Consider the following 26,399-nt stretch of genomic DNA (forward strand, 5'->3'; position numbering starts at 1 on the left):
CAGTTCTATCTTTCTTTTTATCTTTTTCTTTTTCTTTTCTTCTTCTGTTTCTTTTTTCGTTTTGCTCTTTTTAAAATTCGCGGCCTTGTCCACTTTGAGAACCAGAGATACTATTTAATATCTACGCTAGTTTAATATCTGAGGAATTCACAAAAGACGAAGAATAAAGCAAAAAGATGCAAAAGAAAATTCTAAAAAAATGCAAAAACAACTTGCAAAAAAATCAAAATCAAACAGAAAATACAACCCTAACCGCTCCCGGGCGTATCCTATCCCTGACGTCTTACACGACATCGCACTAAACCTGCCTCTTTCAATACACAGCAAAGAGCAAGCCATCTTTGGGGCCTCTGCATTGGCCCTTCGCCCCTCACCCTCAAGTCAATCTGGATGAACTTTAAGCGAGTTTGGTGGGAACTTTGTTTGAACTTTGCTTTGAACTTTAAGAAGAACTTAATTGCGAATCTTATTGGGATCCCAAAGTGAGTTTGCTCAAACCTTTGTCAAACCTTACTTAAACCCTCTTTAAACCCTCGTCAAACCCTATTTGAGTCCTCCAGTCATACCACAACAGTGTTGCCTGCAGGAACAATGCTCGTCGGAGTTTTCGGCGTTCGGTTAGAGTCACGTGACGTTCGGTGCAGCCGTGCGGGCTGTTTTTGGGTCCGTTTGGGGCTTTTAAGGGACTCAAAAGGGACTCAAAAGAGACTCAAAAAGCGGGATATTTGGGCAAAAAACGGCTTCGAAAAAAGGACAGAAAAAGAAGGGGAAAACACGACGAAATTCCAAGGTTTGTCATTTGATAGAACCCCCGAGTTAAACCAAAAAGAGACTGCAAACCAAAGTTTGACGAAAAGAAGAAAAGAAAAAAAAACCAAAACGAAAATGTGAAAAATGTGAAAAATAATAACTGGCGGAAATCGCCCGGAAATCGCCCGAAAGACAGATGGGGACACAAAGATAAACATTAGGCAGCCACAAACCCTCATTCTCACTCTCCATCGCCCTTGTTGTTGTTTCAGATCCCAAATAGACTCCCCCCAAACACCTAATCTGGCTGGCTGTCTCACACACCCTGTTGCATATCTCCAAAAGTCGGTTTGGGCGTATCTAGTGCCCATTTTGGAATGTCTGGCGGGCTGTGAAGGCACCATGGAGGGTTGGAATGTGTTTTCGTGGCGCTGTCTTGTTTTTCGGGCAGTCTGGCGCGGTCCAGAAAAAAAAGTAAAACCGACAAAAAACCCTGAAACTGGGCGAAAATGAAATCTCGCCTAAATTTCTGAAATCAGCCGCTATTACCAAAGGACAAAGTTTTATCGATACCTGCACGTGTGAAGAATCGAGGTATCAACTCCGCGTGCTTCCATCGGCCCAACAGCCGAACCTGGGGATACACATCCTGCATACATATTGATCTATACATCGCTCGTAGTATGCATTCTATCGGACCCTGGAGTCAATTTGGGGACTTTGGGGACTCTGGTTGAGCATTTTCAATGGTTTTTTACTGACAAGATTCGCCAAAATGCGCCATTCACTACTCGTAAAAGTGTCATGTGTTGGATACAATGCGAAAAAGTCCCGCAGCGGCCACTCTGAAACTCCGAGGGGCCGATCCTCGCCATCAAGGCGCTCTTAAACACGCCACAAAGGTTCGTCGAGGGCAATTGCAGCCGAAAGTGGGTCCGGCAGCGCCGCAAAACTGCACCCTCAAGACTAATGGGGGTATAAGGTACGTTTTTCTTTGTTCGAGGGAGAAATAACCCCCATGCCTGGCTGCAGGCGGCCTCTGGCAAACTTTCTGTGAGCCCTACTTTGTCCTGGTGGCGATAATGGGGCTGCTGGCGTCGTCGGAGAGGAGTTGTGATCCGGTGTGCGGCTTGGAAATAAATGTTAGAAGTATGCATGGTGTTGCATAACCGAAAATTAGGATGTAAACCCTAATGCTATTTTTCCAATATCTGTATATTAAACTTTTAGGGTTGCTTCCAGAAGCTTCCGGTGCATTGCAGAATACTGCAGAACACAGGTTCCGAGGGCAAGCAGATACCCGGAGCACGGCTGCTCAATACGATCTGAGTATATTTGGGGTCTGCGGCGAGCGTGGATTCCGATTGGTCGGTTTTGCGGTATTTTCTGGGGCCAAGAACTCCGTGCATAGTTGTGCAGATGTGCGTCGAAGCCGTTGGAATATGCATCTCTGTTGGATTAGCGAGGGGCCGTTGGCAACGGTTTTTTTAGTCGAGATTTAACCGAACTTGGGGGGAAAAGCGATCAAAAATGTCGTCCAAAAGAAGTCAGTTTGTGTGCTCTTTTTTTTGGTGCACCTTTTCGCCGACAACTTGTCGTCTCCAGCGGGATCTCTACTGTGCGGCTCGTAAATACAAGGTTTTTCGGCCAGGGGAAGAAGTGGTGCGGCTCGGAAATGCCGTGCGGCGTCAAAAAGCTCTCGGCCGTGCGGCTCGGAAAATATGTTTCATGCGGCGGCTCGTTGGGAGGAGTTGGTGCGGCTTGGAAATTGACTTGCTCCATCTCTCCGGCATTTTGTGCCATCGCGAGCGGCTTGAAAATAGCCACGACTATGGAAAAGAGTTGTGCGTGTTCTAGCGGTCGTTTCTGCAGCGAAGGACGGGGCTGGGTTGTGCATGTATCGTATCTACACTTCGGTTGTTTCCGGCAGCCCTAGGTTTTGCCGTATCTGTCTGGGTTGTTTTTTTTGTGCATTTACACAAATAATTGTTGGGGAATAATAATTTGAATCAGTTGTTAAATTAATAATGATTAATGCGGTAATGATACGGTGAATATATTAATTAATTGATTAAACAGATGGAAAATACATGTAAATATATGTTAGACGCGATGAGCAAATCCATTCCGGAGAATAGCTGGAAAAACTGTCAAAAACAAATGCTAAAAAAATGCAAAAAATATAAAATGCAACAAAAAATATAAAATATAAAATATAAACTGCCAAAAAAAGACTCTACCCCACCGAAAAATAACACTATCCAACTATTACATTCACTAGTCCACACTAATGCCATCATCACATGTCATCAAACTACAACTACTTGTAGTGCGGCATTTGACATCTGACATGTGATTGCAACTCCTCGACTAAACTCACATCTGACAGCTGACGATACGGTTTGAAAATGCCGCTAAATCATTCCACGACGCCATCGGACCTACCTCGGGGGAAATAAATGTTCGAGAGCGCTGGAAGCTGTCAGAAAGAGGCTTTTTCCACCAGACAATCCTCCAAATGCCGTCCAGGTCTCAGATGCGTGGGGGATTTGGTTAATAAAAATAGAGGAACGATGATGAAGAAAAATAGAGGAAAATAGAGGGAAATAGAAGAAAAAAAAGAAAAAAAACTCCGCTGATCGTTGGTCGGTCCTAAGTGATGAGAAAGTGGAAACTGTAGTACTACTCGTACTCGCAATGTACAGTATTCGTCCCTGTACACTGGACAATCGTCGTATTCATGTCACGTGACTGGATATATAGTAGATCACGTGACCGCTGCGACCCCAAACAACGTACTTGTTTCAGTGCTACTCATGCTCATGATGGCATCCAGTAGCGACCTCAGAGGCAGAATGACGACGTTGCGGCTCTGTGTGAGAGTCACGTGAGTCGGCGAGGAGATATCTGAAAGTTGTCACGTGAATCGAGTCTCAGATATCGATATGTATCACGTGACTGTATGGCTGGCTTGGGCTAGGTTTCGGCCGCAGACCGTGTGTGTTCATGACTTGTGGTCGAGAGTCACGTGGGGCGATGAATTGGGTCACGTAGAGTGGATTAAGTCACGTGATCAGAATTAGTGAATGGGTGGTACAAGTCACGTGGCATTGGACAGCGATCCTTTGGCGAATTGTTGACTTAAGACTCATGTTCGTATCTATATCTGTCCCCTTTTTGTGTCTGTTGGAGGAAGTCACGGGGCTGGGTATGGTCACGTGATCAAGCAATATTCAGCAACAATATCAACATTGGCAGCAACAAATCATGGCCAATTGCATGTTTTTTTGGCAATATTGATGGCCATCATTTGTTTAACCAGCCCGGTTGTGAGACACTGCCTTGATGGTGAGTTAGAGCTGAAGAGATGGAAATTTGTGTCTGTTTGGACTTGTTTTTTGTGCTCATTTGGTCTGTATTTGTGTTCATTTTGGTTTGTATAATATATTCATTTTTTCCAGATTTTTATACATTTTAGTAGTTATCTTTTCTTTTCTTATCTTTTCTTTTCTTTTATTTCTTCTTACTTACTCATCAATCTGCACTCCACCAACCTTTTCCTGCTCTCTTATCACCACCTTCTGAGACAGAAGTTCAGACACAGTGGAACATGCCACACGTGAGGAAATAATACCCGTGTGAAGTCACGTGTTTTCCGCGTGTTTTCTGCGTGTTCCGCGCTCGGAAAATACCCCAGATGAGACGGCAGATTGAGGACCGGGGACTGAGGCCCGGGACTGAGGACGGAAAAAAGACGGAAAAAAAGACGAAAAAAAAAGGGAAAAAAGGGGGAAAAACAATGTTCCGGGTCAGCGAGCATCCGCAAGCCGCCACGTGAAGGAACACAGAACCCACGTGTTCCCCGACAGCAAACAATCACAGGGCTGGAACCTGTTTCAACCATATTTCAAGCATATTGTCTCGTTGCCAGCCCCCCAGCAATATGTCTCAGGTTGCGAGCGATCGTTGATCTTTGACCATTGGTGACTAAGCGGGAAGGGGGGAAGGGGCGGGAGAAAGGGGCGGCAAAACAAAGCTGTTAATTGATTGAGATTTTTTTGTTTCTAGACAACTCGGTTCATCCTGTGTTGCTGACGGGATGAGTCAGGTGGGGAGTGCTGGATGAATCAGCAAGTCCTAGGGATTCGATGGAAGAACTCCAGAAAAGAGAGGACAGAGAAATGATAAGAAAAGAGTTCCTTACCACCTCATCTAACTCGCCAAATGCACCAATGTCGATCGCACTCCCTCAAGCCGCATTGACCGGAAGGTAATGAAGCAAGTAAAACAGGGTGAAAAGACAGGTTGAAAGACAACATCGGAAAACAATGACCGAGAAGGACCCAAAGGCAATTTAGCGCCGATATTGACGCTCGTCTGACACAGTTTGGACTCGGACGTGCATCCCATGTGACCAGAGCACCGACTGTAACGTCAGCTAGCGCACAAAGAGACACAACTCTGTGCAACAATGGGGCCAGCAACCTGCAGCGACTCTGAGTGAAACTGACCGCCAGAGTTGGGCTTTTCGTTGCTCTATTTCATGTTAGATTTGGTTTTCTTTGTGCGAAAATGCAGGAACAGGCGACCGCGACCGCAAAAGCGCCAAAAAGACAAGCCAAAGAACCATAAACCTCCACTCTTGGGGCCTGGTACAAAGAACAAACAACTCTAGCGACAGTCAGGGTTTTGCGGAACCTTGGCTAGCGCTGCAACGCATCCTTGACTTTGGTTGGTGTCACTTTGGTCCCCATAGACTCGGCTGCGGTCTTTTTGTGAAAATTTCCCGTGGTTTCCAAGACAGTAGCGGCGACCTAGGAGACTGGAGTGGAGTCTGGGTTTGAGACAGTCAAGAGGCGGAGTTGGCGAGGGCTTGGTTGACAACTGGGGAGTTGACTAGGGGAGAGTTGAGCAGTGGAGGGTCAACTAGTGGGGTTGGATGACTAATTATAAGAGGAGAAACGGAAGCGACTCAAACTCTAGAATCCACTTTTCGCATGACATTTAATCAACAGATGATGGAGGCAACATGGTTCTGGAGGCGCAAAAGCGTGGGGGGTCCCAAAGACTGCTTGTGAGACTCCGGGCGATGACATGATCACCTGAGTATCGGTATCCCCGCAGCAAAGTAACGTTTGGGGAGCGCTGAGGAGGGATTGGGGAGCAGGGTGGAGTTGGTTGGCGTTGGTTATTGGTGGGCGGTTTTCGGAAATAAAATTGATTTTTCTGGAAAATTGAGCGAAAATGAAGGGAAAATCGAGCGGGAAAAAATTGAAAAATCGGAAATCGGAAATTGAAAAAGCGGGAATCAAATTGAGACGAGAAGAAGAAGTGGGATGAGACTTATAATCGACAGTCAGTAGGAAGTTTTATACTCGTAGCGGTTTGGCGGTAGGCGATTGGCGGTAGGCAATTGGCGATGGGCGATTGGCGATGGGCGATTGGCGATAGGCGGGGAGGCGATAAGCAATAGGCGATTGGTGGTTCGCATATCTGCGAGGAATTCTGCGGATAAAGAAAAGAAATCATGAAAGTTAGAAACAATCAATCAAACAAATCATGTCAGAACATGGCCAGCCAGTGGCGTGTATCTCACCTGAAGGGTCACGATCGACAGCATCGCTGGTACTAATGCTGACTAAACAAACTCCGTGGAGATTGGAAAGTGAGTCGTTAGGTCTCGTTATCACCAGAAGAGTCACGTGAGACATCGGCTGGTGTCACGTGAGACCAGAGGAAACCGTCGGAAATAAGGGGGGCTGGACAGGGCTGGTGGAGTAGAACATAGGGTAGATGTTAGATTACTGCTCAAGAAGGAGGAAAAGAGAAATGGCGAGGTATATGTGGGTCATGCGACCAAGTGTGTTGTCTCAAGTGGTTTCTCTGTAGTTAGTGGTGTACTTTTTTTTTGATATTTGGGGTTTTTTCACTCATTCTGTACTACCAGTACATTCCCTCACAATGTCTCATAATGTCTCGTTCTGGTGACGGGAAGTTGTAGAGGTGTTTCAGATGGCTGGAAGAGCAGCAGGAAGAACGGTTTGAGTCTTCTGGACCCACAGGCAGTTCATTAGAGGTCATGATGTTGCCCCTAGAACAGATCTCAATAGCTCCATCATAACTCCATCACAACTCCATAACTAGAGGTCATAAAAGAAGCCAGAGTTCCCGTGGAGGCTAAGGATCGATCTGTGGACATCTCAGAGGCCACGATGAATTGTGAGGTCTTTTCAAAGTTGTTTTGGAGTCGCTGGAGAGTGTTTTTGATGCTGTTTGGTTCGTTGGAGTGGCTGTTTCAGACCTAACGTAACGAGATGCTGGTGATGTTGTGGACCAACGGATTCTAGTCAGAAAGTGAGTCTGTAGACGTCTAGAGTTGCTGAAAAGTTGAAGAGGCGCTGGAGGAGAGTTTCGGCCGTTTTTTGAATATCTCTGACCGCAGATTCTGTATTTGGTGACACATCCAGATGGCACTTTTTGTGGACAAACAGGGGGGATCGAGACAGCTCCAAGAAGGAGCAGGCGACTCCAGAAAAAGTTGAGCAGTTGTCTTTTGATTTGGCGGTCTCATAGAGTTCTTTTGAGTACTCTTTGGTCTCCAGAGAGTGGTTTTCGTCGTTTCAGAGTCGGTCTCACTGCACACAAAGACCCAACTCGAGCTGGCTAAAACCGCGTCAGAAGGGTCCAAGCAGCATCATAAGCGTGTAAACGACATCAGAGCCGTGTCACCCACGTCAATCGTGCCCCAGGAACCTCCCTGAGTCGCCGGATTCCTCTCTCTTTGCTGACTAATCTCCCGTAAATACTCATACAAAAGCCGCCAGAAAGCCGCTGCGGCAGTGCAGAGTCGTTCAGTCTGTTCTCCGCGCTCCTCTGGGCATTTTGCCAATGTCGGCGGTGGTCAGGAGGAACTGTGGATTTGCTGCAGTGGGATTGTGGGGATAGCATGGTCGGTTAAATAGCGGCAAAGTAGCAACCCGGTGAAACGGTAAAAAAGCGATTCTTTTGATATAGAAAAGTTCGACAGACGGTTATAAATGCCGACTCGAGCAACTCCTGGAGCTTCAACAGAGTCAGCAGCTCCACTACAACCACTACTATCCCGGTACAGTATCTACAGTACCAGCAGATAGTGTTTTGGAGGACCGGGGTCCGAAACTGACGGTAAAAAGATGGCGAAAAGCCGCCTAAAACCGACGGTGGTGACTGATGGCGAGCGGGATTCGACCCCCGAACTCGCCCGTTTCGAACCTCGGTTTTGCGCTTCTCAGAATGGAAATAAAGACAATCAAGCATAACGTCAAGTAGCTCCGGCCGAGGTCGGGAGGGGCGGTTTTAGACCCGTTTTGAAACCACCAGACGGCCGCGGGAGATTTACCCGCTTTACAAAACATTTGGTGACGAGAGAATGGCATTTTTTGTGCGGTTCTTGTTAGTAAGAGAAGGAAAAGCTTTCTGCGCTGTCTGCAGTCTGGGAACCAACCAAGGATCTGGAACCAACCAAGGATCAGAAACTAGTTTCAAAAACTACATGTGACGTTCTCCATCGCTCGACAAGCTCGTTTTTCAACTGGAGGTTCTTTTCTGAGAGGCGACCGAGGATTGACGGTGATACAATTTTCGAATTGCGACTGCAGAACGGATTCCACAGCAGAACGGATTTTCACTGATGCTGACTTGCAATGGCGGATGGATCTTGTGGGTTGGGGTTATTGCCATTTCCGCTTGTCTAGAGGCTTTCTGTGGTTGCACGGTCGTCTTTAGTTGCAACTTGTCGCCTCTTACGTCACTTTTTGCCTCTATAGACGGTACTCACTGACCACCAACCAAAGTAACATCAGGAACAGCAAGTTGAAGGTGGACCGGGGTCGGAAATGCAGTTAGAGGATCCGAAGACGAACTGAGACCGGCATTTAAGACAGATTTGATTTTGCTGTCGGTTGCTTTGAGCGGCTGAATGGTCGGACGAACGCAGTCGACAGAACGAGTACGTCATTGAAACTGTCCCCAAGCTGTCATTCGGTCTTTTTACCGTCTCATTCGGTGGTTGAAATATGCTCCATCTGAGACTTGCACCGGTAGTAATCCCATCCATCTTATAATACCGGTATTCCGTGCTCGTAGTGTCGTAAAAGTCCAACCCGTGAGAGTCAGTGGCACTTCGAGTGACCCCAATTCCACATGGAGTTCAAAAATACACCGACAGCGGCCCAAAAATAACTCTGACAGCAACCAAAACAACCTTGGAACCATCTACATCACTTCTATCAGCATGGTTCGTGGCTGACAGCAATCAGAGCGCAGCTTTGGCGAAGAGGCCAAAAAACGCAGTTTAAAATATAGAGATAATCCGAGTCGATAAAAATGACCGCAAAGACTCCAGCTATCGGATGATGTAGTCCGCTTCTCCTCTGCGGTCTCAGATCGGGCTGCAGAGCCAGGTTTTGTCCCGTCCAAAGTATGCTGCAAACTGAGAGAAAAACAAAAACCGATGAGAAAAAAAAATGGAAACAGAAATGGGAGGGGAAAAGTGCAAAATCCGGCACTTCCGGACTCAATCTCTACGAGGAACAACTCTAGATGGTATTACTTTTGTGAAAAACCATGTCTATGAACCCAGAATGTCTCTTTTTCAGGCCATGAAGAAAGAAAAAATAAAAATAGAAAAAATAGAAGAAAAAAAAATATATATAATATAAAAAAATATACAAAAATATATAAGAAGTAAATTGCGGATTGTGGACTTGTTAACCACTCCTAATATTGCTCTAGCAAGTGTCATAACATAAATTGCCTCAAATAGAGGGTCTGGGTGGTAGATGAGATGGTTGGAGGATAGTTGGAGTCAGCAGCACTCTGGCGAGTTCAGACGAGTTCTAACAAGTTCAGACGAGTTTAGAAAACGAGTTCCGATTGGTTTTTTGTCATTATCCTCCATTTCTGCCATTTTCCAACTCTTGATCCGACTCTTTCTACTTACTTGCTCCAAATCAGTCCTGCTCCTTTCAGAGGCATCTGGAGACGGGCTCGTGGAGGAACAGCAATACAACTGCTGCAATCTCCATGGAGACGTCTTTCTGGTGGTATTGAAAGTGTCCGTTTGAAATGATTACGTGTCAAACTGTGTCAAAAAAAAAAAAAAAAAAAAAAAAAAAAAAAGTTTGTCGAAATGTCGGTGAAAGAATCGGGGTCCGATATGATGCTGGTTCCTCGATATTACTTGCCATAAGAGCTGAAGATACGGTATACTGTACAAAAATCAGACTAAAAATCGGACAAGAAATCAGACAATCAGACAGGGTAGCCACAGACACCGCTGCACGCTGTACAGTCTTACCCATCTCCCATCCCACCCACTAACGAACCCATCAGATAGAAACTCTCTGGGAATCGCTTGTGAAGAGTGTAGGTCTCATCTAGACGATTAAGATAAACGCTAAGGCTCTTGGAAACGCGTGGACGTTCCTCTCTCCCCAACCCTTCAGAAGACGAAGCTGGATGGCGATACGTCATGCTGTCACTCAGGGGCAGACATACTCCATTGTGGTCCCATGAAGATTGCACTCCGAACCCTCTTTGGACTCCATCTGACAGTGGTGAATGTCTCGTGAACAGACTCCTTCGGATTCACGCACAGATGGTCTGGTCCATTGTAGCAGTCCCAGGCCTGTTTTTGCCTCGTACTCCAGTCCCTATCTAGTTCTCACTAGCTCCAGAATGTCCAGAACGTTCAGAGTCCGGCGAGTCACTGGGTTATCGAGCTCGGAATGTCAGTTAGTCAGTAATGTCAGTTGGTGTCTGAGTGAGATACAAACCCTTGCATCAGCCCTGTATCGCGTTACAAATGACTCATCTGTACATTCCCGACCTTCTGACTCGACTGATTTGTCGTCGTAAACGCGTTTCTGGTTATGGTACTTGGGTGCCAATTTGGACAGCAGCTGAACTATTTTGCGCCCCATATGAACAACCTCGGAGTCCAAACGGCCCCATGCTGCTTTGTCAAAACAGGTACTCATAATAACTGGAAAGACTCGGAAGAACAGGCTCAGTCATGTGACATGCAGTAGTAACCTCCTACTCGACATCCGATAGCCCGTCCTTCGACTGGATGGTGAGTCTCCAAAACAGACTCGGTTCGCCACCACCGACTCAATCACCTTGTGCGATTCCTCCTCGGCCCAGTCCCTGGTCAGACTACTTGCTGTAAGTACATATTGTACAATGCATTCGTTCGCATTACATGGCCAATAGAGTAGGGCCGGCCCAGGTACCATTCGAACAACGTCTCAGGAACTCTCCAAGAGGTCCTGAGTCCATTCAGAAACTCCAACGAGACTTCTAGACTCTCATAAAACTCAGACGAAACTTTTGAGGCCCTTTTGAGCTCAATTTGAAGCGATTCCAACCTGAGACGGACGGGGCAACTTGATTGGAGGAATCGTGTCTTGTTATTTCGATGACGAGAACAGAGAGACTTGTATTGAATGGACCTAGTGAACCGTGTGAACTGTGATCATGTCCTGTAGCCATGTCCTGTGACCTCTGTCTGTGGATTCTGTAAATGTTTTCCGATATGCCATCGAGGAGCTCGGTGCACTCGACCTCAAGAGCGGAGACTTTAGTTGTGGAGAAACCCCGTCACGTGACCAACGATGCAAATAACGTGATTCTCGGAGGTTCTCGTTACTGTCGGAGGCTCTCGTGACTCTGGGAGGTTCTCGTGACTCTGGAAGGCTCTAATAACCCTCGGTTGTCTTTTTTCACGGGCGGTATTTCGGAGATTCTCTCGACCAAAACCAATATTGCCGTTTTCCTAGATTAAATTGTGAGGCTCTTCCAAACCGCCAACTCTCAGTTGTCATTGATCCTCGAAAACACCTTCATGCAGTTCTAGACGCGTAGGCGGCTGGAAGAATGGGGCGACCTGCAGAACAGATTCTCCCTTAGCTGATCTCTCCAGGAGAATAGGCGATAGGGACATTGATGTTGGATAGGTATTTCTGGCTGGGGAGAAGTTAGGGGATGAATGGACCTCTGCCGGAAAAGGTCGCTTAGATGGAGGGGTAGGGGGCAGGTCGGCTGCTGGGATTTCAGCCTTGTTAGCGGTGGGAGGGGCGGTAGGGGTGCATCGAGGCGATTTTTCCGATTTCCAAACTGTCGCTTTTTGTCAGAAATATGGCCACGTTTGACTCGACTCAGCACATTACAACAGGTTCACCTTCTGTTTCCGTGACAGAGAGGCACGTACTCCGAACGAAGAAGACGATGTTGACCAGAATCACGTCGGTGGTGGTTGTGCTGGTGGACCAAATGCCAGCTCAAACGTCTTCGCTGGTGTGTAATTGGGTCATTGGTCTGTCAAGGTCAGACTGATGCGAGTCTACTGGAGTCTGCTGACTCGGGGCTCTCATCGAGCTTTGTTCATATCAAAAAGAGACCGGGTTGATCGATTGAGACCGGGTTTGTCGGTTGTGTTGATGGCGTAAATGTCCGTCTGATCATCCTGTCTCTCGGTGGCAGTTGGCATCGTCGTCGTATGATCGACTTCGTCGGGTCGGGTCAAACGGATTCGATCAAACATTCTCGCAGAGGTTCCTCGGCATCGGGAAGAAGCAGTTCCGACACATGAAGTCGGCTCGACACAGGAAGTCGTTTGAGAACCAGCCTGATCCATTCCATGCCTACCCAGTCGGAGGCACCACGTCAAGTCGACCTAGTCTATTGAAATCGACAAACCAGAGTCCATGATTGAGAAACGTCAGTCTAGGAGTTGCCAGAAACTCTCTCAGGAGCCGTTAGGAGCCGTTAGGAACCGCCAGAAGCAGTCAGGAGCTCTACCGACATCCCCAAACCACAAAAATGAGCCGGTCAACTGGCCCAAGACGCCACCAGCAAAATTGGTCCTGGTGGGGGTTCTACTGAATCTCGTTCAATCACCAACCCCGTTGTCATGCTCGGAACGCTCTCAACAGGTCGTGGCCCTGTCAGATCAGCCATGGCACATGACTTGTCTGGCACACCCGGCTGTCTGACTTGGTCGTGGTCACGTGACATCCCGTTTGGAACTGTCGCCCTGTAGGTCTCCACCGTGCTCTGAGCATCGGACCTACGAGAAGTCGATGATTGTAGTCAGCCCATTGCCAGTCATGGCACGTGACTTGTCTCCTTCATTCTTTATCTGTAGTCACGTGATATACCATGCCTCGTGTTCCCATCCCCCCTTTCCATCCATTTATTCTTTGTTCGTGTCACGTGACTGGTTTCCAGGTTCCAGCACGTCTCCAGTTGGTCTGTTCCACACGATACTATCGTGTATTTGCACGCCGTCTATTAATAGCTGACTAGCAACATCACATGAAACCCTCTGACCCTCAGTTAGTTCATGTCAGTCCATTTTGCTTGGGTCCACTGGAAATTAGTGTGCATCTATTTTCGGCGCAAACCAAAAAAAAAAAAGTTGGAGTGGAGCCCAGCGTGACATGTTCTACGCCTCGCAAACGCATTCCATGTGGGTACAGTAGGGAGGGACGGCATAGAACGGTGAAGTGACGCATGACGATGTAGAGTGACGATGGCGAGGATCGCATCAAAGCCACGCCGCCGCTTTATCGCCTGCCGCCTATCGCCTGTCGCCCATCACATATCGCCAACATTGCCCTGTCTTCTGACCATGTGACGACACAGCCCACAACGGTCTGAAGGAGTTAATGGCGGAGTGAGTTTGGCGCTAGGGTGGGTAAAGGGTGGGTGAGGGTGGTTGACAACTGGGTGGCCCTTGCCTCCAATGATCCCGGATTCGGCCACTGTCATGTGGTTGTTGCTCCGGATGAGAGTATCGTGACAGCTAGAAAGGGAGTTTGGACTTGGAGTCGCATGATAAAGTCGTGAGAATGACACGGGGGTGGGTTGGTGTCGGACTTGTGTCGCAGTTGTGTCGCAGTCAGTGTTGCGATCGATGCCTCTGGTCAATGACGAGTTAGAGCATTTTTCGTCAATTTTGGACGTTGTTTTTTCCCCCTTTTTTTTAAAAAAAAACAGCGATTTTTTTATTTTTATTTTTCTAGGGAAATACAATATCGAGGTCCTATACTTGACTTGCAACTATATATATATCCCATTTAACTAACACAAGTCATGTTGGGTGACATACTTATGGACGTAGGTTCGAGACCCGGTCGTGTCCATATTTACGACCAAAACTTTTAGTCACTCAAAGTTGAATATCCAAGACACAGACAGCCGATCTCCAAGAGGGACCAGACGGACCAATCCACCAACACATTGTCCTACAAGTAGTGACATGTTTGTCGACAGACAGATGTTTACAGTGAGATTTTTGCCTGCAGATGCTGCCATATTCTGCAAGTCCCACCTCCATCCGCACTGTACTTACCGCACCAACTTGAGCACCAACAGCCGCTCGGGGCTAAAACAATGGTGAGTGTTGCCAACGGGCGTTATTCACCGAATGCCGACTGCGGGGCGAATGGTGTTCATGTTATGCCACCAGTCGGCACCACAAACAGCTGTCACCGAACAGTCGTCACAAGCAGTCGTCCCCACAACAGTCGTCACCAACAAGCAGTCGTCACCACACGCGCGATCAACTGCTGCGCTTGCTACGCCGTGCGAGAGCGAGTACAGTACAAACCGGCTATGGCAAAGTTCACCGTGCACATGAGAGGTAATGAATGCTACGCCGGTGATTAAAGTCTGAGTCTGAGTGAGACTGAGAGTGGGTTTGAGCGAGAGGTAGAGTGGGTTTGAGCGAGAGGGAGAGTGGGTTTGCCTGTGAGAATCAGTCTGAGAGCCAAATCGGCGGTAAAGGGAGTCCGTTCATTGGTAGATTGAAGGTCATAAGCTGTGGCGGAGTGTTGACGTTTGGTTGAGGGGACCACTGGTGACCGAGGCGGAGTTCACATCAACTGACTGTCACGGACACCAGGCGGAGCACCGACTCCAACTCCAACTCCAAGTCCAACTGCAACTGCATCGTGGCTCAGCACCGCCTGACTTTTCTGCAGACGTTGATGCATAGAAGTGCTCGGCGTCTCCAAGCAGTGCAGTAGTTGCTACGGCCATGGAGGTGCGGTCGCATCACTCAGCTGAATTTTTCTCGAAAGGGGTTTTTTTTGGAAAAAAAGGAAAAAAAGGAAAAAAAAGGAAAATAATAACCAAAAAGATAATAATAATAGCACCAACTACGTCACACTGTCAGAATGGCAAGGTCGTATGTAGCATTGCAACTACAACGACTCCGCCGCCGCTCGAACGAACCTGCCTGACCATAGCCACTCATGGCCCACTCAACTAACACTGTCATTGCTTCATCTGCACGGTGACGTGCGGCTACAGGATAGGTGCCATTTTCAGCCTCGATTTGTGGAGCTAGAATCGACGTAGATTTGGCGGTTGGTTCAGGGTCGGGTCAGGGTCGGGTTAGTAGCCGCACAGCGGTGACATTGGAGGTGGTGGAGGAAGAGGTGGAGTTATTGGTGGTGTGACGGTATCATTGGCAGCGTCGTCGGCAGTATCATCGGCAATATTTTTTTTTCACCTCTCTCGACTCTCTCTCACACTGTATCGCCGCCTGATAATCCGCCCCCATACAGTGCATGCAAACGCTGTATAGTGCGTATGGTGCGTATAGAGTGCAGTGAGGCAAGTGCAGACAATTGAAATTCAAATTCGATGCAGTGGAGCGAAGATCGGGGGGGGATTGGGGGAATTGGGGAGGGAGTGTGAGTACTTTTCTGGGCCATGGGGACAATGGATTTTGGGGTTTTCTATGGGTTCTGGAATTTAGCCATAGTTCTAGTTGTATGTGCCTATTTTGTCAATTTTCCCCTATTTTCCCCTATTTTCCCCCTATTTTTGCCTATTTTTGCTATTTTTGCCATTTTGCCATTTTTGCCTATTTTCCTCTCCCATTTCCCATATCTCCATCACATGTTGCTCTCTTGAAATATTTTCTTTTGGTCAGATTTCGTTCAGGGGTAACCGGCGAAAAAAGGAACAAAAAGGGTCAAAAGGACCAAAAGGACCAAATTAACCCATCCACAACCATCCACCACTCTACCACGACCACCCACCACGCTCTATCACCACCACAATCACCACAATCACCACAATCACTCCCACTCTCAACTCCAACTCCAGGGTAACCAATTACCCTTTTGGGACGTAAGGCTATTAGACTCACAATGGTTGCTAGGAGGGGGAGGGGGGATCATGGGACTAGATGGGGCTATAAATGCGACGGGTGCAACGTGGTCGACCGCGCAATAGATGCCATTTATGCATGTAGCGCTGGTGGAACGAATGCGACGCTCTGATTGGCCGTCTGTTGGTCTTGGATTGTCCGGCGACGGTCCTCGGTTACCAAACAACCCCAACTTTTTTTTTTCTTCTTCTGTTAAAGTCCAAAATCCAATCCCCAAATGCGCACACAAGGTTTGTCAACGTGCAGGACAAAGTCTACAGTCTCATGCAGTCTGCCTCCGATTGCTGTTTACCACACAAAGAACCGCCCGTAGCTCTCTGAGCCAAAGCTTGGCGGTAGGTGCAAGGTCTAACCAAATAAATCCCCCCGGGGCCCCCCGTTTTTTGTGCATTTGAAAACTTTCCGGAGACATTGTCCAACACCTCGTCCATAGTCCGCGACTTACACTTACACTTACACCAACCAACACTTACACCCATCTTCACCCACAACCCGCCTCTACAATGGTTCTCCGACCCCTGATTGGCGCCTTCACCATCCTGCTGATTGCAGGAGCCACCCTGCTGTCCTTCTTCGTGCTGCTTGCCGGCGCGCGAGACTCGGCCCCCCTCAACAACTTCTACTGGTTGGAGGCGGAAACCTCCAACATCCCCGGGGCTCACGACTTCACCCGATGGACCACCTACAACTTCTGCGGCGTGTCCACTGACAACAAGAACTTCGAGTGCTCCAAGAACCAGGCCGACTTCCCTTTTGACCCCGTGCGAAACTTTGGCACCGAAGAGGGCATCCCCCAGGAGTTCATTGGCACCCACAAGTGGTACTACCTGACCCGGTTCGCCTTCCCCTTCTACCTGATTTCTCTCTTCTTCACTGTCATCACTCTGTTTGTGTCGCTCTTTTCGCTGTGCTCGCGTCTGGGCTCCGCACTGGCCATCTCCGCCAACGCCATCTCCGTCTTCTTCTGGACCATTGCCGCCTCCCTGTCCACCGCCTGCTACTCCCAGGCCAAGGGCAAGTTCGACCAGGCCCACCTGGGCACCAAGATGTTTGCCTTCATCTGGACCACCGAGTTCATTCTGCTGCTCACCCTCTTTTTCTTTGGGTTTGCCTGCTGCTCCCGAAAGCAGTCCTCTAAGGTGAGTTACTAACTGCTTTGCCCAATCTCCCCCCTCGCGTGGAGAATCGCGCTGGCCTTGTGATAGTCTTACTAACCAAAGGTCGAGTCGTACTCTGAGAAACAACCCCGTGCTAACAAATTCTTTAGAACTTCGCGTAAGTCCAAATCCACTGGAGTCACGTCGGCCGCATAATGTACAATAGAGCGACACCAAAACACAACTCAGACACACACATATCGACCCCTTCGACCCCTTGTGAGTCTTTGATGCGCAGCGATCGCAAAACAAACAAGATGACGACGAAACATGCAGCCTTGTCGATCTAGGCGATGATGAAGACAATGGCAAAGACGACGATGATTACAACTGCGACAACAACAGCACGGTCACAATTCCCGTGTTAACCCCCATTCCCTTTCATTACAAGACAACACAATTGGTGCTAAAACTTTCCCAATCCCCCCCCCACCTAAAATCCCCTCTGCGATTCTTCTTTTCTAATTTCTCGACATGATACTAATACCCGGCTCTAGTCTTGTTTCTTCTGCTTCTTGGACCACCCCTTTTGAAAACATGTCACCTCAGTTTAATTTCTTACTGCACCCAATTGTCACCTTGTATTTTAATTTTATTCATACACTCATGTTTAGCCGTACTGAAAAAAAGACAAAAATAAATAAAATAACATAAAAGTCAATGTAGTATTGGCTTTCTATGACGTTGGTGTCCTGATTAGGACCAGGAATGTGTCTTTTTGGAAGCTAAAAACCTTAAAGTTGCTAGTTTCGGAAATAAACATCCCGATTGGGACTCTTCAAAACACTGCTGTGGAATGTGTTACCAGGAGCCACCGTCGTCATCATTCACGTTCTCCCGAGTGAGTGCGGCTCCCCTAGCAACCAGGTGTGTGTATTTCCGAAGTCGATAATGTGCTGCGCGGGGAATCATCATTTTGGGTTCTTGGGTTCCCTAGCAACGATGGAGACTGAGATTTTTTTATTTCATTTTAATAAGCGCAAAAATGAGGAAAAAATTCAAAGTAGCATTTCCAGTAGGATTGAGTAAGAGCGAGTTGGATGGGGTTACTCAAGGGGGTTCTGGGCTTGAATTGCCCGGCTTGGGTGTTTTGCCCGTAGTTTCGGTTCATGTGTTGCCCGACCTCAAGCGTTCTACCCAACGTTGCGACATTGGCACATGATCTACACGGCTGTTAGCGTCAGTTCCTGAACCCAGATGCGCCATTTAGACGGCAGAAAACAAGGGCATTGATGAGACGGAGCTTCAGGTCTGTCTCTGCGTCAAACTCGGCCAAATTAGCGTTGGAGTGGGACGCCAGACGCGCACTGTAGAGTGGGTAAACAGTCGGAGGTGCGTTGACGGCTGTATGGTGGAATCTTTCATTCCGGACATATCTTCTATACGGATTTAACGTGGTGACGCGGGGCGATGGTGTGGTGACGCGGTGGCGCGGCTGACGGGAATGTTAGGGGACTAACAGGGACAAGAGACTTGTCAATAGCATTGTGCTGATTTCACGTTTGGTAGGTGTTTGGAATGTTTGAATGGTTAGAATGTGGTCTGTAGGTCTCCTGGTGACGTTTTTGATGACGTTTGAATGGAGTTAATGGACCTAATGGACTAATTAGTACAAGTACCGGTAGGTGTAGTTCAGGGCGAGTTTTTGTTGTACAGTCCAGGCGCAAGTACTCGTACTGTACGAGGTCCGTATGTACACCATCGCCATTGCCAGTTGCTATAGGTTCATGTCGTCGGCTCGTCGGCTCGTCCATGGCACATGGTTGCTGCGTCGAAGACGTCGATCGAATCCATCAAAGGCGCCCAGAACGGAAGGTGTCAATAGAACTGAGACAGGAAGGACCGGAAAGCAGACAGTCAACAGACGGGTCAACAGAAAGTCAACAGAGAGACGGTCAGCCGTCAATGTACAACCATCAGCTGTGGATGTAAACAGATTGTGCGGTGTTTGAGAGGCTGGTGGAGAGACAAAGAGATAGATAGAGAGATAGAGAAGCAGTTGGAGGTACAACTGACATATTGGCGTGCGAGTGAGAGTAGGAGTTGGGGTAGGAACTGGTCGAAATCTTCTGAATCCACGGAAAAAGATGTATCACAAGTCGAGTACGTGCTTCGTAAGTACTGAACTCGGCCAACTCCTGGCAAATGTCAATCACTTGGTTGATTTCCAGTCCTCGAGATCTATCGAAGAAGAGTAATGTGCGTTCCATGCACCAGCTCTCAGACTGTACTTGTATCGCATTGTACTGTACTCACTGAGCGATCATCAGCGTTTGTACTGTGTACTCGTATGTACTGTAGTCAGTATACCACAGAGAACTTGGCCATGCAGATACAAGTAGCTTGAGATAGTGTTGGGGTGTTCAGTTTTGGAGCTTTGAACTGCTGGAGATCTGCTGGAGCAATGATCAACTGAAGCATTGGACAGTTGGAGAGATCATTGGAGGTATAGACTGTTGAATGAACAACCTAGACATCACTTACAGGGGATGTTCCTACACAACTCTCCACTCTCGGAGATTCCTGAGAGAGCAGTGAGGGAGAAACCTGAGAGAGTTGTCTCCGTTCTCCAGGGGGGTGGACAGACCACAACACCAGGTCAAGTGGATTTACCACGAACGGGATCATCTGAGACTCGACTGTTTGTCCAACATGATGCGAGTTCTCGGCCTGTGGTTTAGCAGCCCTTGCATCTTCTGTCACCCATCGCAGCTGCAAGTGCAGCCTCTCGCTTCCTCATCAATACTGTGAGTTGGGGGCCGTACAGTGCTCGCGGTATGATGGTCTGCTTCAGTTGAGTGCGTCAAAAAGCTGCTACAGTTTGTGACTACTCAAACCGTGGTCTGAGACTGCTGATGACGATAAGCCAAGTGCCAATGACAACAGGGAATCAGTTGATCTGAGAATCAACCGCGACTGCTACCTTCATATTCACTGATGGTGTCTCAGACTCACACTGGCGTCCATTTGTTCTGTGTCTCTGTATCGCCTGGGAAATCACACAAACAAGTCCGGGTGACGCCTGGGTGGTGATGGGGGTGATGGCGGAATGGAGGTGATAGCGGAGGTCATCTGTTTCTGTGTCTGTTTCTGTTTCTGTGTCTGTTTCTGTTTCTGTGTCTGTCTGAGCCCGTGTGTGTCTGTCAATGTTCTCTATCCGCTTTAGGCAAGACTCTAGAGTATTGGTCGTGCGGCTCATGTTCATCTCAAATAGAGGCGTCTGATGCCGCGAAAAGGACATCACGTGATCAAAAGTTGTTATGTGATTTCACAGCACCCCAAATAATCTCCAGTCCAAGTCTCATTTGAATTGAATCCATTTAGCAACTTTTAGAGATACCCCAAAACGGCCACCGTCAGCCGTGCGGCTTGGAAATGTTTAGGTTTAGTTTATCGTCGTCTTGGCAATAATTAAAATAAAATAAAATAAAATAAATAAATAAAATAAAATAAAATAAAATAAAATAAAAAAAATAAATAAAATAAAATAAAAAAAATAAAATAAAAATAAAATAAAATAAAATAAAATAAAAATAAAATAAAATAAAAAAAAATAAATAAATAAAATAAAATAAAATAAAAAAAAAAAAAATAAAATAAAATAAAATAAAAATAAAAATAAAAATAAAAAATAAAAAAAAAAATAAAAAAATAAAAAAATATAGTTATATCATTCTTCTGTGGCTTTTGGGGCTCTGAAAGTCACTCAAGAGAGAAGCTGTTGCTGATAATTGAATTGTTCGACCCACAGAGACCATTACCAACTGGTTTGTGGTGCTTCTGTTACTGCCGGTACAGGCCCGAAGATCTGAATACAAACACACTCGCTGCGGAAAATGAGCACGTCTATATTTTATAGACAATTGAAGTATCTCTGGGAGATCCGAGAGATCCGAATTGCTCTCTCTGACACTCCACTGTCAGCTTATCCATCCCGTTGCCGGACCAGACCTTCTAGTCTTCTGGTGGAGCTGCTCAAGCGAAGGGATGCGGTCGCCCAAGCCGCCAATTTCGCCCGGGAATTCCATCAGGATCATTACCTCAATTCAAGGCCGCGCCAAACTGTTATTCTTGTCCTCCCACTGCTCCGACTTCATCTGAACGAGCTTCGGAGCAATGATCCCGCTCAGAACAAGTAAATGTCAGCTCTTCAATTGCTTAACTGTCTGCTCTTCAGTGGCCAAACAAGTACAGGTATCTCATTACTTGCTTCATTCGGCAGTGCTCCATTCTCTATATGGTGTACGCCAGATGGGCTCTTCGGGTAACGGACAAACAAGTGGGTCTTCATTAATCTGCCAGACTTGAATAAAACGTTGGAGATGTCTCTGAAGTCACCAAAGTCCTATGGCATCTGTACCAAGCCCCTTCGCTACTTGCATGGGCATTAATGATTAGCGAGTTTTTTGCCGGTTTTGCTATGGAATATGTCTGCCATCTCTTGAGATAGACCATTTAAGCGGAGTAATGGGCTCCAGGTGATTATGGAAAGTAGCCATTCGCTGTGTGTAGACCGAATGACGACTCAAGCGCTTTCTTTACTCACGGGAGATGAGTGCGAAAAGTCCTGCAGGTGATTTGGAACCTGGAAAGTTCCAGAGTCCGGAGCCTCTTCGTCAAATGGGTGCGACGACTGCTACTCTGTAGTCGGCTTTTGGCCTTGTATCGAGAGATTCTGACATCACAATATAGCGTTGTTCTTGTGTTGGACTGTATTGATGTCGTGGTTAGTGGGGCGCTGTAAGGGCCAGGTGAAGAACGTGAGGCGACACTAGTGTTCATATACCACATCTTCGATCTTGTGACCATTCTATATAGGGCAGTCCATCTGATACAGGCGATGGATCTGAAGATCGAGTGACGATGAGCCCGACGAGTTCGGCATGCGCGATGTGACGAACGTTGGCGAGTCCGGTTGCGATCTCTCTGAAGAGATTCGTTAAGCCCGAACATGCTGGAAGTGGTTCGAGGCCAATAGGATGACAGCTAATACCAGAGCTTCTACCAGAGGAAAACTACTCAAGGTATTAGCAGAGAGTGGGCGAACTGTCGACGTTGCGTGTTTAACAGATCTCATGGGAACGACACTACGAGTACGAGTCCCGGTACAGTATGTACAGTACATACACTACACCGGTATATCAGTGCGCGACTTGTAAGAGAGATGGCAAAAGTCTACAAGTAGAACGTACCGTAGCTCACGTACCGTAGCTCCTCACGTACCGTAGCTCATCTTGCACCGTAGCTCATCTTGCACCGTAGCTCATCCTTCACCCTTGTATTCACCTCTTGTATCCACTTGTATCCACTTGTATCCACATGTATCCACATGTATCCACTTGTATCCACCTTGTATCCTTTTTACAGTAGACATCTGTATATATAAAATGATCAATGAAGGCCAATACTGCGTCATCTGGAGTGTCCGACTGTGCTTTGTCCGACTGTGCTTTGTCCGACTGTGCTTTGTCCGACTGTGCTTTGTCCGACTGTGCTTTGTCCGACCGCGTTTTGTCTAACGGGTATTGTCTAACCTCTATATCTTCGCTTGTATCTTCGCTTGTGACCCCTGGCACAAAGATATCACATCACACAAGGACGATGCATGGACGATACAAGGATGATACAAGGACGATACAAGGACGATACAAGGACAATACAAGGACGAAAACAATGTATGCTCGATACATGAACCGGTACGATACCGTAATAGTGCACCCACAAAGGGCCCATACAGTTTCCGTGTTGGTCCTGTTGCAGAGACAAGGAAGCTGCAAGTTGCAGGGTGCGAGGTCCGGAAGGAGTTGAGGGTTGAGAGGGTCAGAGAGGGTCAGAGAGGGTCAAAGAGGGTCAAGGAGGGTCAAGGGGGGTCAAGGGGGGTCAAGGAGGGTTAAAAGAGGGTCCAAATCAGATGCCAATGTCGAGATGATTCCATTGTTGTTATGAGGTCTCCATTTTCCCAATTTTCCCAATTTTCCCAATTTTCCCTAAATTCCCCATTTTCCCATTTCGTCCATCCCAAATCCACCCTCTCCACTCCAGCCCCCAAACACCACGACCACCACGGAACCGTTGCTGCTGAACACAGACAGACGCCGTAGAAACACCGCAGCAAGAGCAATCGCTCGAGGCACACCGAAAGTACTGTATGGTGCAAGGTAACTTGTGTCTGTGTAGTGTCACAGAAGTCCCGCATTTGTACCCTCCCGCAATTGTACTCGAGCTCGTGCTGCTTGCGCCACTTCCGCCACACACCTAATGTCACCATCCGCACTACCTACCACCCACAGCCGACCGTCTGGTGCTCTTGCCACAACCAGCGTCTTGTGTGTGGGGAGAGGGAGGGGCAAGGGGAACTCAATCTATACGAGTATCAACATACAGTATAGAGATCGAGCGGTGGGTGGTACGTTATGTCGACAATGCTCTGTTTGTGCTGGAAACGACTTGTTTGTGCTGGAAATGAGCTGTTCATGTCAGATCCCTATTGTGCTCACGAATCCGGCGCATGGCCTGATGGTCGGCACAATCAAGGTGGCCCGACTGGAGTGCATGCGTATATTGGTTTCGGACCCGCGTATACGAGCCCAGATGAGCTGCACTGCGAGGTAAAGACAGAGCAATACGAGACAAGGAGCAGAGGGAAAGAGAAAGAAAGAAATGGGAGAGAACAAGGCTGCCGCAACAAGCACATTTGCAGATGACAAATGGGACCATATCTTTCGCCTCACCAGTCGGCCGTCTTTGTTGTTCGCATAGCCGAAAGCTAGCTGCGCCAGAGTGGTTGGATATGGTGCGTTAGGTCTAACCTAGTGGTGGGCCGTGTTCCGAAGTGGGAGGGATCCGGTCGAGACTTTCAAGAGTCGAGATTGCAAGATTCAAGAATGGGGAGTCAAGAATGGAGAGTCAAGAATGGGGAGTCGATAACGGAGGCCATGAGTCAGTACGGCTCCTTCACTACTCTACTACAGGATTTGGTATGTTAAGGACCGTACTAGTACGAGCACGTCTGCACCTGTACATATCGGTACTTGTACCTACTTCTGACCTTCCTAAAACTGCGAACAGGTACTTGGATACCCGAAACAGGACTAACCAGGTTCTTTATTCCTGTCAAATCTCAGTATCGTGGGTTCAATAGCGCCATAACCGAGTCCCTCCTTCTCCGCGGATGACGCCAATACAACTTTTGTCGGTTGGACTTCTACAGCAGTGGCAGTGATGTGGCGAGACAATGTGGTGATACAATCAAGTGGACTACAGGGTCTTATACAATACTGCCTGAAGCCCCAGAGACAGGTATGGTTGTCAAGTTACTCTGCACTTTCGGCAGTTTCTTCTGATTTCTCTGGTGTTTTTTTATCAGATTGCTTGAGTGCGAATTAATTTGAATTATTCCAACAAAAGAAAAGGAAAAGAAAAAAGGAAAAGAAAAAAGGGAAAAGAAAAAAAGGAAAAGAAAAAAAGGAAAAGGAGGAAAATGAAAAGAAGGAAAATGAAAGGAAGAAAGGGAAAAGATAAAAAAAGAAAAAACAAGTCCAAACATACATGCAAGGGTTCTTGAGAATCTCACTATGCTGTACGTGTGAATTAACGGAATTAATTTGAATTATTCTGAATTAATCTTAATTAAATCGTAAACAAGCAAGAGGAAAAGTAAGAAAAGAAAAAAAAGAAAAAGAAGAAAAAGAAGAAAAAAGAAAAAGAAAAGGGAAAAAAGAAAAGGGAAAAAAGAAAAAAAGAAAAAAAAAAGTTCAATCTCAATATACACTAATGTGAATCAACGGAATTGATTTTGATCTGAAATTTTCCTGGATTTCCTGATCTGAAAAAAGAATTGAATACCCAGTTACACACTCCAGGATTCTCAGGATTCTAACAACAGAAAAGCCGTACAAGCACAAGTACCAAGCTCGTAGCACTCAAGAGCTTCCACAACTCCAAGTAAAACTTTTGACAATTCCAAAACAGCGCTGAGAATGTACAACTGAGCGTCTCATGGCGGTGAACTACTTGCAAGACTGTCAAAGACGTGGTTCGATACAGCTGAAACACGACTATTAGAGAATAGGTGTGAATTCTTTACGTTCTGCTAGAGATTTGGCATGTGTTGGGGTATTAACTGAACAGTACGAACGCTGTATGATTACTACAGCTTGGACACACCCAACTAAAATGCCAACTATACTGAGATGTGTTAATTGAACACACCCACTAAACTCATCTCCACAAACCCCACTGAGGGGGTTCCAAATGACGCCGAAATGGCGAATTGTCCATCCAGCGGTGTAAAAAAACACCTTTACATACATTTAGCAGTCCATTTTCGACCCCAAATCCCCCTCATTCTCCACACAAGATAACAGCTATCTCTCATCACGCCTGCAGCCATATTCTACCCACCATGCACGTTAATCCCACCTCTTTAACTCCACAACCCATGATAGCGATACTAAAAGGAAGTTCACGGGTGCCACGGGTCCGACAGTTGGCCGCGGTGACGCAAAAACGCCGATATTCCGACTTCTCCATCCACGACATCCCCGCCAAGCTACTCAACGAGCGAATTGTGCACGTGGCCGGCCCCATAGACGACTCCATGGCCACCTCGGTGGTGGCGCAATTGCTCTATCTGGAACACAAATCGGCACAGAAACCGATCCACATGTATATCAACTCGCCCGGAGGCGCCGTGACGGCCGGGTTCGCCATTCTCGACACTATGAACTACATCCGAAGCCCCGTCCACACCGTCTGTCTCGGCCAGGCCGCCAGTATGGCATCATTACTACTCACCTGTGGCGCGCCCGGCAACCGCATCATGACCCCAAACTCGACAATCATGACACACGAACCACTGGGAGGCATTGTTGGCAGCAGTAAGCTGGTGGAGCTGCACACATTCCACTTGCAACGGATCCGAACCCGAATCATCCAACTGTACTACGATAGCATGAAACTGGGCCTGGAGGGAAGACTGAAGGAGGAAGGAGCAGAGGAGACTCATGAGGTGGCAGAACCGACCCCGTTGATGTCGTTGTTGTCGTCGGACCGATCCTGGATCGATACCATCAACCAAAAGACCCTGACCCACTCGCTAGTAGACACTCTCATTGGTCTTGATCAGTTCTTCAACGCCGACGAGGCTTTGAAGCTGGGACTGGTCGATCGGATTCTCAAGACCAAAGGCGAATAGATGCATGATACGACCCGGCAAACGACAACCAACCCCGCATGGACATAAATGGAACTGAAACATAGACATG

The 26,399-nt window shown here is 47.4% G+C and overlaps 14 protein-coding genes across 14 annotated transcripts, besides 1 other annotated feature; 6 read left to right on the forward strand and 8 right to left on the reverse strand.

The window, feature by feature from the left end:
• Nucleotides 1-3,191: 3,191 nt before the first annotated feature.
• On the reverse strand, nt 3,192-3,574 carry YALI1_F16348g (uncharacterized protein; the record flags this gene model as incomplete). The annotated part of the gene is made up of 2 exons (XM_068283356.1): nt 3,192-3,471; nt 3,522-3,574. 2 exons carry the CDS (start codon nt 3,572-3,574, stop codon nt 3,192-3,194), a joined length of 333 nt encoding a protein of 110 aa, XP_068139457.1.
• A 121-nt stretch (nt 3,575-3,695) lies between these two features.
• Nucleotides 3,696-3,972: a sequence feature (Compare to YALI0F12309s, Centromere Cen0F YALI1F centromere; YALI1_F16350g).
• Nucleotides 3,973-4,958: 986 nt separating this feature from the next.
• Nucleotides 4,959-5,380, reverse strand: YALI1_F16366g (uncharacterized protein; the record flags this gene model as incomplete). Its single annotated transcript, XM_068283357.1, has 2 exons — nt 4,959-5,286; nt 5,340-5,380. 2 exons carry the CDS (start codon nt 5,378-5,380, stop codon nt 4,959-4,961), a joined length of 369 nt encoding a protein of 122 aa, XP_068139458.1.
• A 41-nt stretch (nt 5,381-5,421) lies between these two features.
• YALI1_F16369g (uncharacterized protein) lies at nt 5,422-5,846 on the reverse strand (the record flags this gene model as incomplete). The annotated part of the gene is made up of 3 exons (XM_068283358.1): nt 5,422-5,634; nt 5,678-5,721; nt 5,780-5,846. 3 exons carry the CDS (start codon nt 5,844-5,846, stop codon nt 5,422-5,424), a joined length of 324 nt encoding a protein of 107 aa, XP_068139459.1.
• Nucleotides 5,847-5,994: 148 nt separating this feature from the next.
• On the forward strand, nt 5,995-6,281 carry YALI1_F16373g (uncharacterized protein; the record flags this gene model as incomplete). The annotated part of the gene is made up of 2 exons (XM_068283359.1): nt 5,995-6,081; nt 6,132-6,281. 2 exons carry the CDS (start codon nt 5,995-5,997, stop codon nt 6,279-6,281), a joined length of 237 nt encoding a protein of 78 aa, XP_068139460.1.
• Nucleotides 6,282-6,309: 28 nt separating this feature from the next.
• YALI1_F16376g (uncharacterized protein) lies at nt 6,310-6,662 on the forward strand (the record flags this gene model as incomplete). Its single annotated transcript, XM_068283360.1, has 2 exons — nt 6,310-6,452; nt 6,518-6,662. The coding sequence occupies 2 exons, from the start codon at nt 6,310-6,312 to the stop codon at nt 6,660-6,662; spliced, it is 288 nt and encodes a 95-aa protein (XP_068139461.1).
• A 3,609-nt stretch (nt 6,663-10,271) lies between these two features.
• On the reverse strand, nt 10,272-10,769 carry YALI1_F16417g (uncharacterized protein; the record flags this gene model as incomplete). Its single annotated transcript, XM_068283361.1, has 2 exons — nt 10,272-10,442; nt 10,566-10,769. The coding sequence occupies 2 exons, from the start codon at nt 10,767-10,769 to the stop codon at nt 10,272-10,274; spliced, it is 375 nt and encodes a 124-aa protein (XP_068139462.1).
• Nucleotides 10,770-11,091: 322 nt separating this feature from the next.
• On the reverse strand, nt 11,092-11,734 carry YALI1_F16426g (uncharacterized protein; the record flags this gene model as incomplete). Its single annotated transcript, XM_068283362.1, has 3 exons — nt 11,092-11,355; nt 11,405-11,566; nt 11,630-11,734. The coding sequence occupies 3 exons, from the start codon at nt 11,732-11,734 to the stop codon at nt 11,092-11,094; spliced, it is 531 nt and encodes a 176-aa protein (XP_068139463.1).
• A 45-nt stretch (nt 11,735-11,779) lies between these two features.
• Nucleotides 11,780-12,126, forward strand: YALI1_F16431g (uncharacterized protein; the record flags this gene model as incomplete). Its single annotated transcript, XM_068283363.1, has 2 exons — nt 11,780-11,827; nt 11,875-12,126. 2 exons carry the CDS (start codon nt 11,780-11,782, stop codon nt 12,124-12,126), a joined length of 300 nt encoding a protein of 99 aa, XP_068139464.1.
• Nucleotides 12,127-13,389: 1,263 nt separating this feature from the next.
• On the reverse strand, nt 13,390-13,938 carry YALI1_F16451g (uncharacterized protein; the record flags this gene model as incomplete). Its single annotated transcript, XM_068283364.1, has 2 exons — nt 13,390-13,837; nt 13,883-13,938. The coding sequence occupies 2 exons, from the start codon at nt 13,936-13,938 to the stop codon at nt 13,390-13,392; spliced, it is 504 nt and encodes a 167-aa protein (XP_068139465.1).
• Nucleotides 13,939-14,459: 521 nt separating this feature from the next.
• YALI1_F16459g (uncharacterized protein) lies at nt 14,460-14,789 on the reverse strand (the record flags this gene model as incomplete). Its single annotated transcript, XM_068283365.1, has 2 exons — nt 14,460-14,650; nt 14,696-14,789. 2 exons carry the CDS (start codon nt 14,787-14,789, stop codon nt 14,460-14,462), a joined length of 285 nt encoding a protein of 94 aa, XP_068139466.1.
• A 1,690-nt stretch (nt 14,790-16,479) lies between these two features.
• YALI1_F16478g (uncharacterized protein) lies at nt 16,480-17,289 on the forward strand (the record flags this gene model as incomplete). The annotated part of the gene is made up of 2 exons (XM_068283366.1): nt 16,480-17,115; nt 17,197-17,289. 2 exons carry the CDS (start codon nt 16,480-16,482, stop codon nt 17,287-17,289), a joined length of 729 nt encoding a protein of 242 aa, XP_068139467.1.
• Nucleotides 17,290-21,283: 3,994 nt separating this feature from the next.
• YALI1_F16527g (uncharacterized protein) lies at nt 21,284-21,588 on the reverse strand (the record flags this gene model as incomplete). Its single annotated transcript, XM_068283367.1, has 2 exons — nt 21,284-21,459; nt 21,510-21,588. The coding sequence occupies 2 exons, from the start codon at nt 21,586-21,588 to the stop codon at nt 21,284-21,286; spliced, it is 255 nt and encodes an 84-aa protein (XP_068139468.1).
• A 2,245-nt stretch (nt 21,589-23,833) lies between these two features.
• On the forward strand, nt 23,834-24,274 carry YALI1_F16551g (uncharacterized protein; the record flags this gene model as incomplete). The annotated part of the gene is made up of 2 exons (XM_068283368.1): nt 23,834-23,930; nt 23,973-24,274. The coding sequence occupies 2 exons, from the start codon at nt 23,834-23,836 to the stop codon at nt 24,272-24,274; spliced, it is 399 nt and encodes a 132-aa protein (XP_068139469.1).
• Nucleotides 24,275-25,537: 1,263 nt separating this feature from the next.
• YALI1_F16568g (uncharacterized protein) lies at nt 25,538-26,329 on the forward strand (the record flags this gene model as incomplete). Its single annotated transcript, XM_505327.4, has 1 exon — nt 25,538-26,329. The coding sequence occupies one exon, from the start codon at nt 25,538-25,540 to the stop codon at nt 26,327-26,329; it is 792 nt and encodes a 263-aa protein (XP_505327.4).
• Nucleotides 26,330-26,399: the final 70 nt, after the last annotated feature.

This window comes from Yarrowia lipolytica, chromosome 1F (genome assembly GCF_001761485.1).
Source record: "Yarrowia lipolytica chromosome 1F, complete sequence".
Classification (NCBI taxonomy): domain Eukaryota; kingdom Fungi; phylum Ascomycota; class Dipodascomycetes; order Dipodascales; genus Yarrowia; species Yarrowia lipolytica.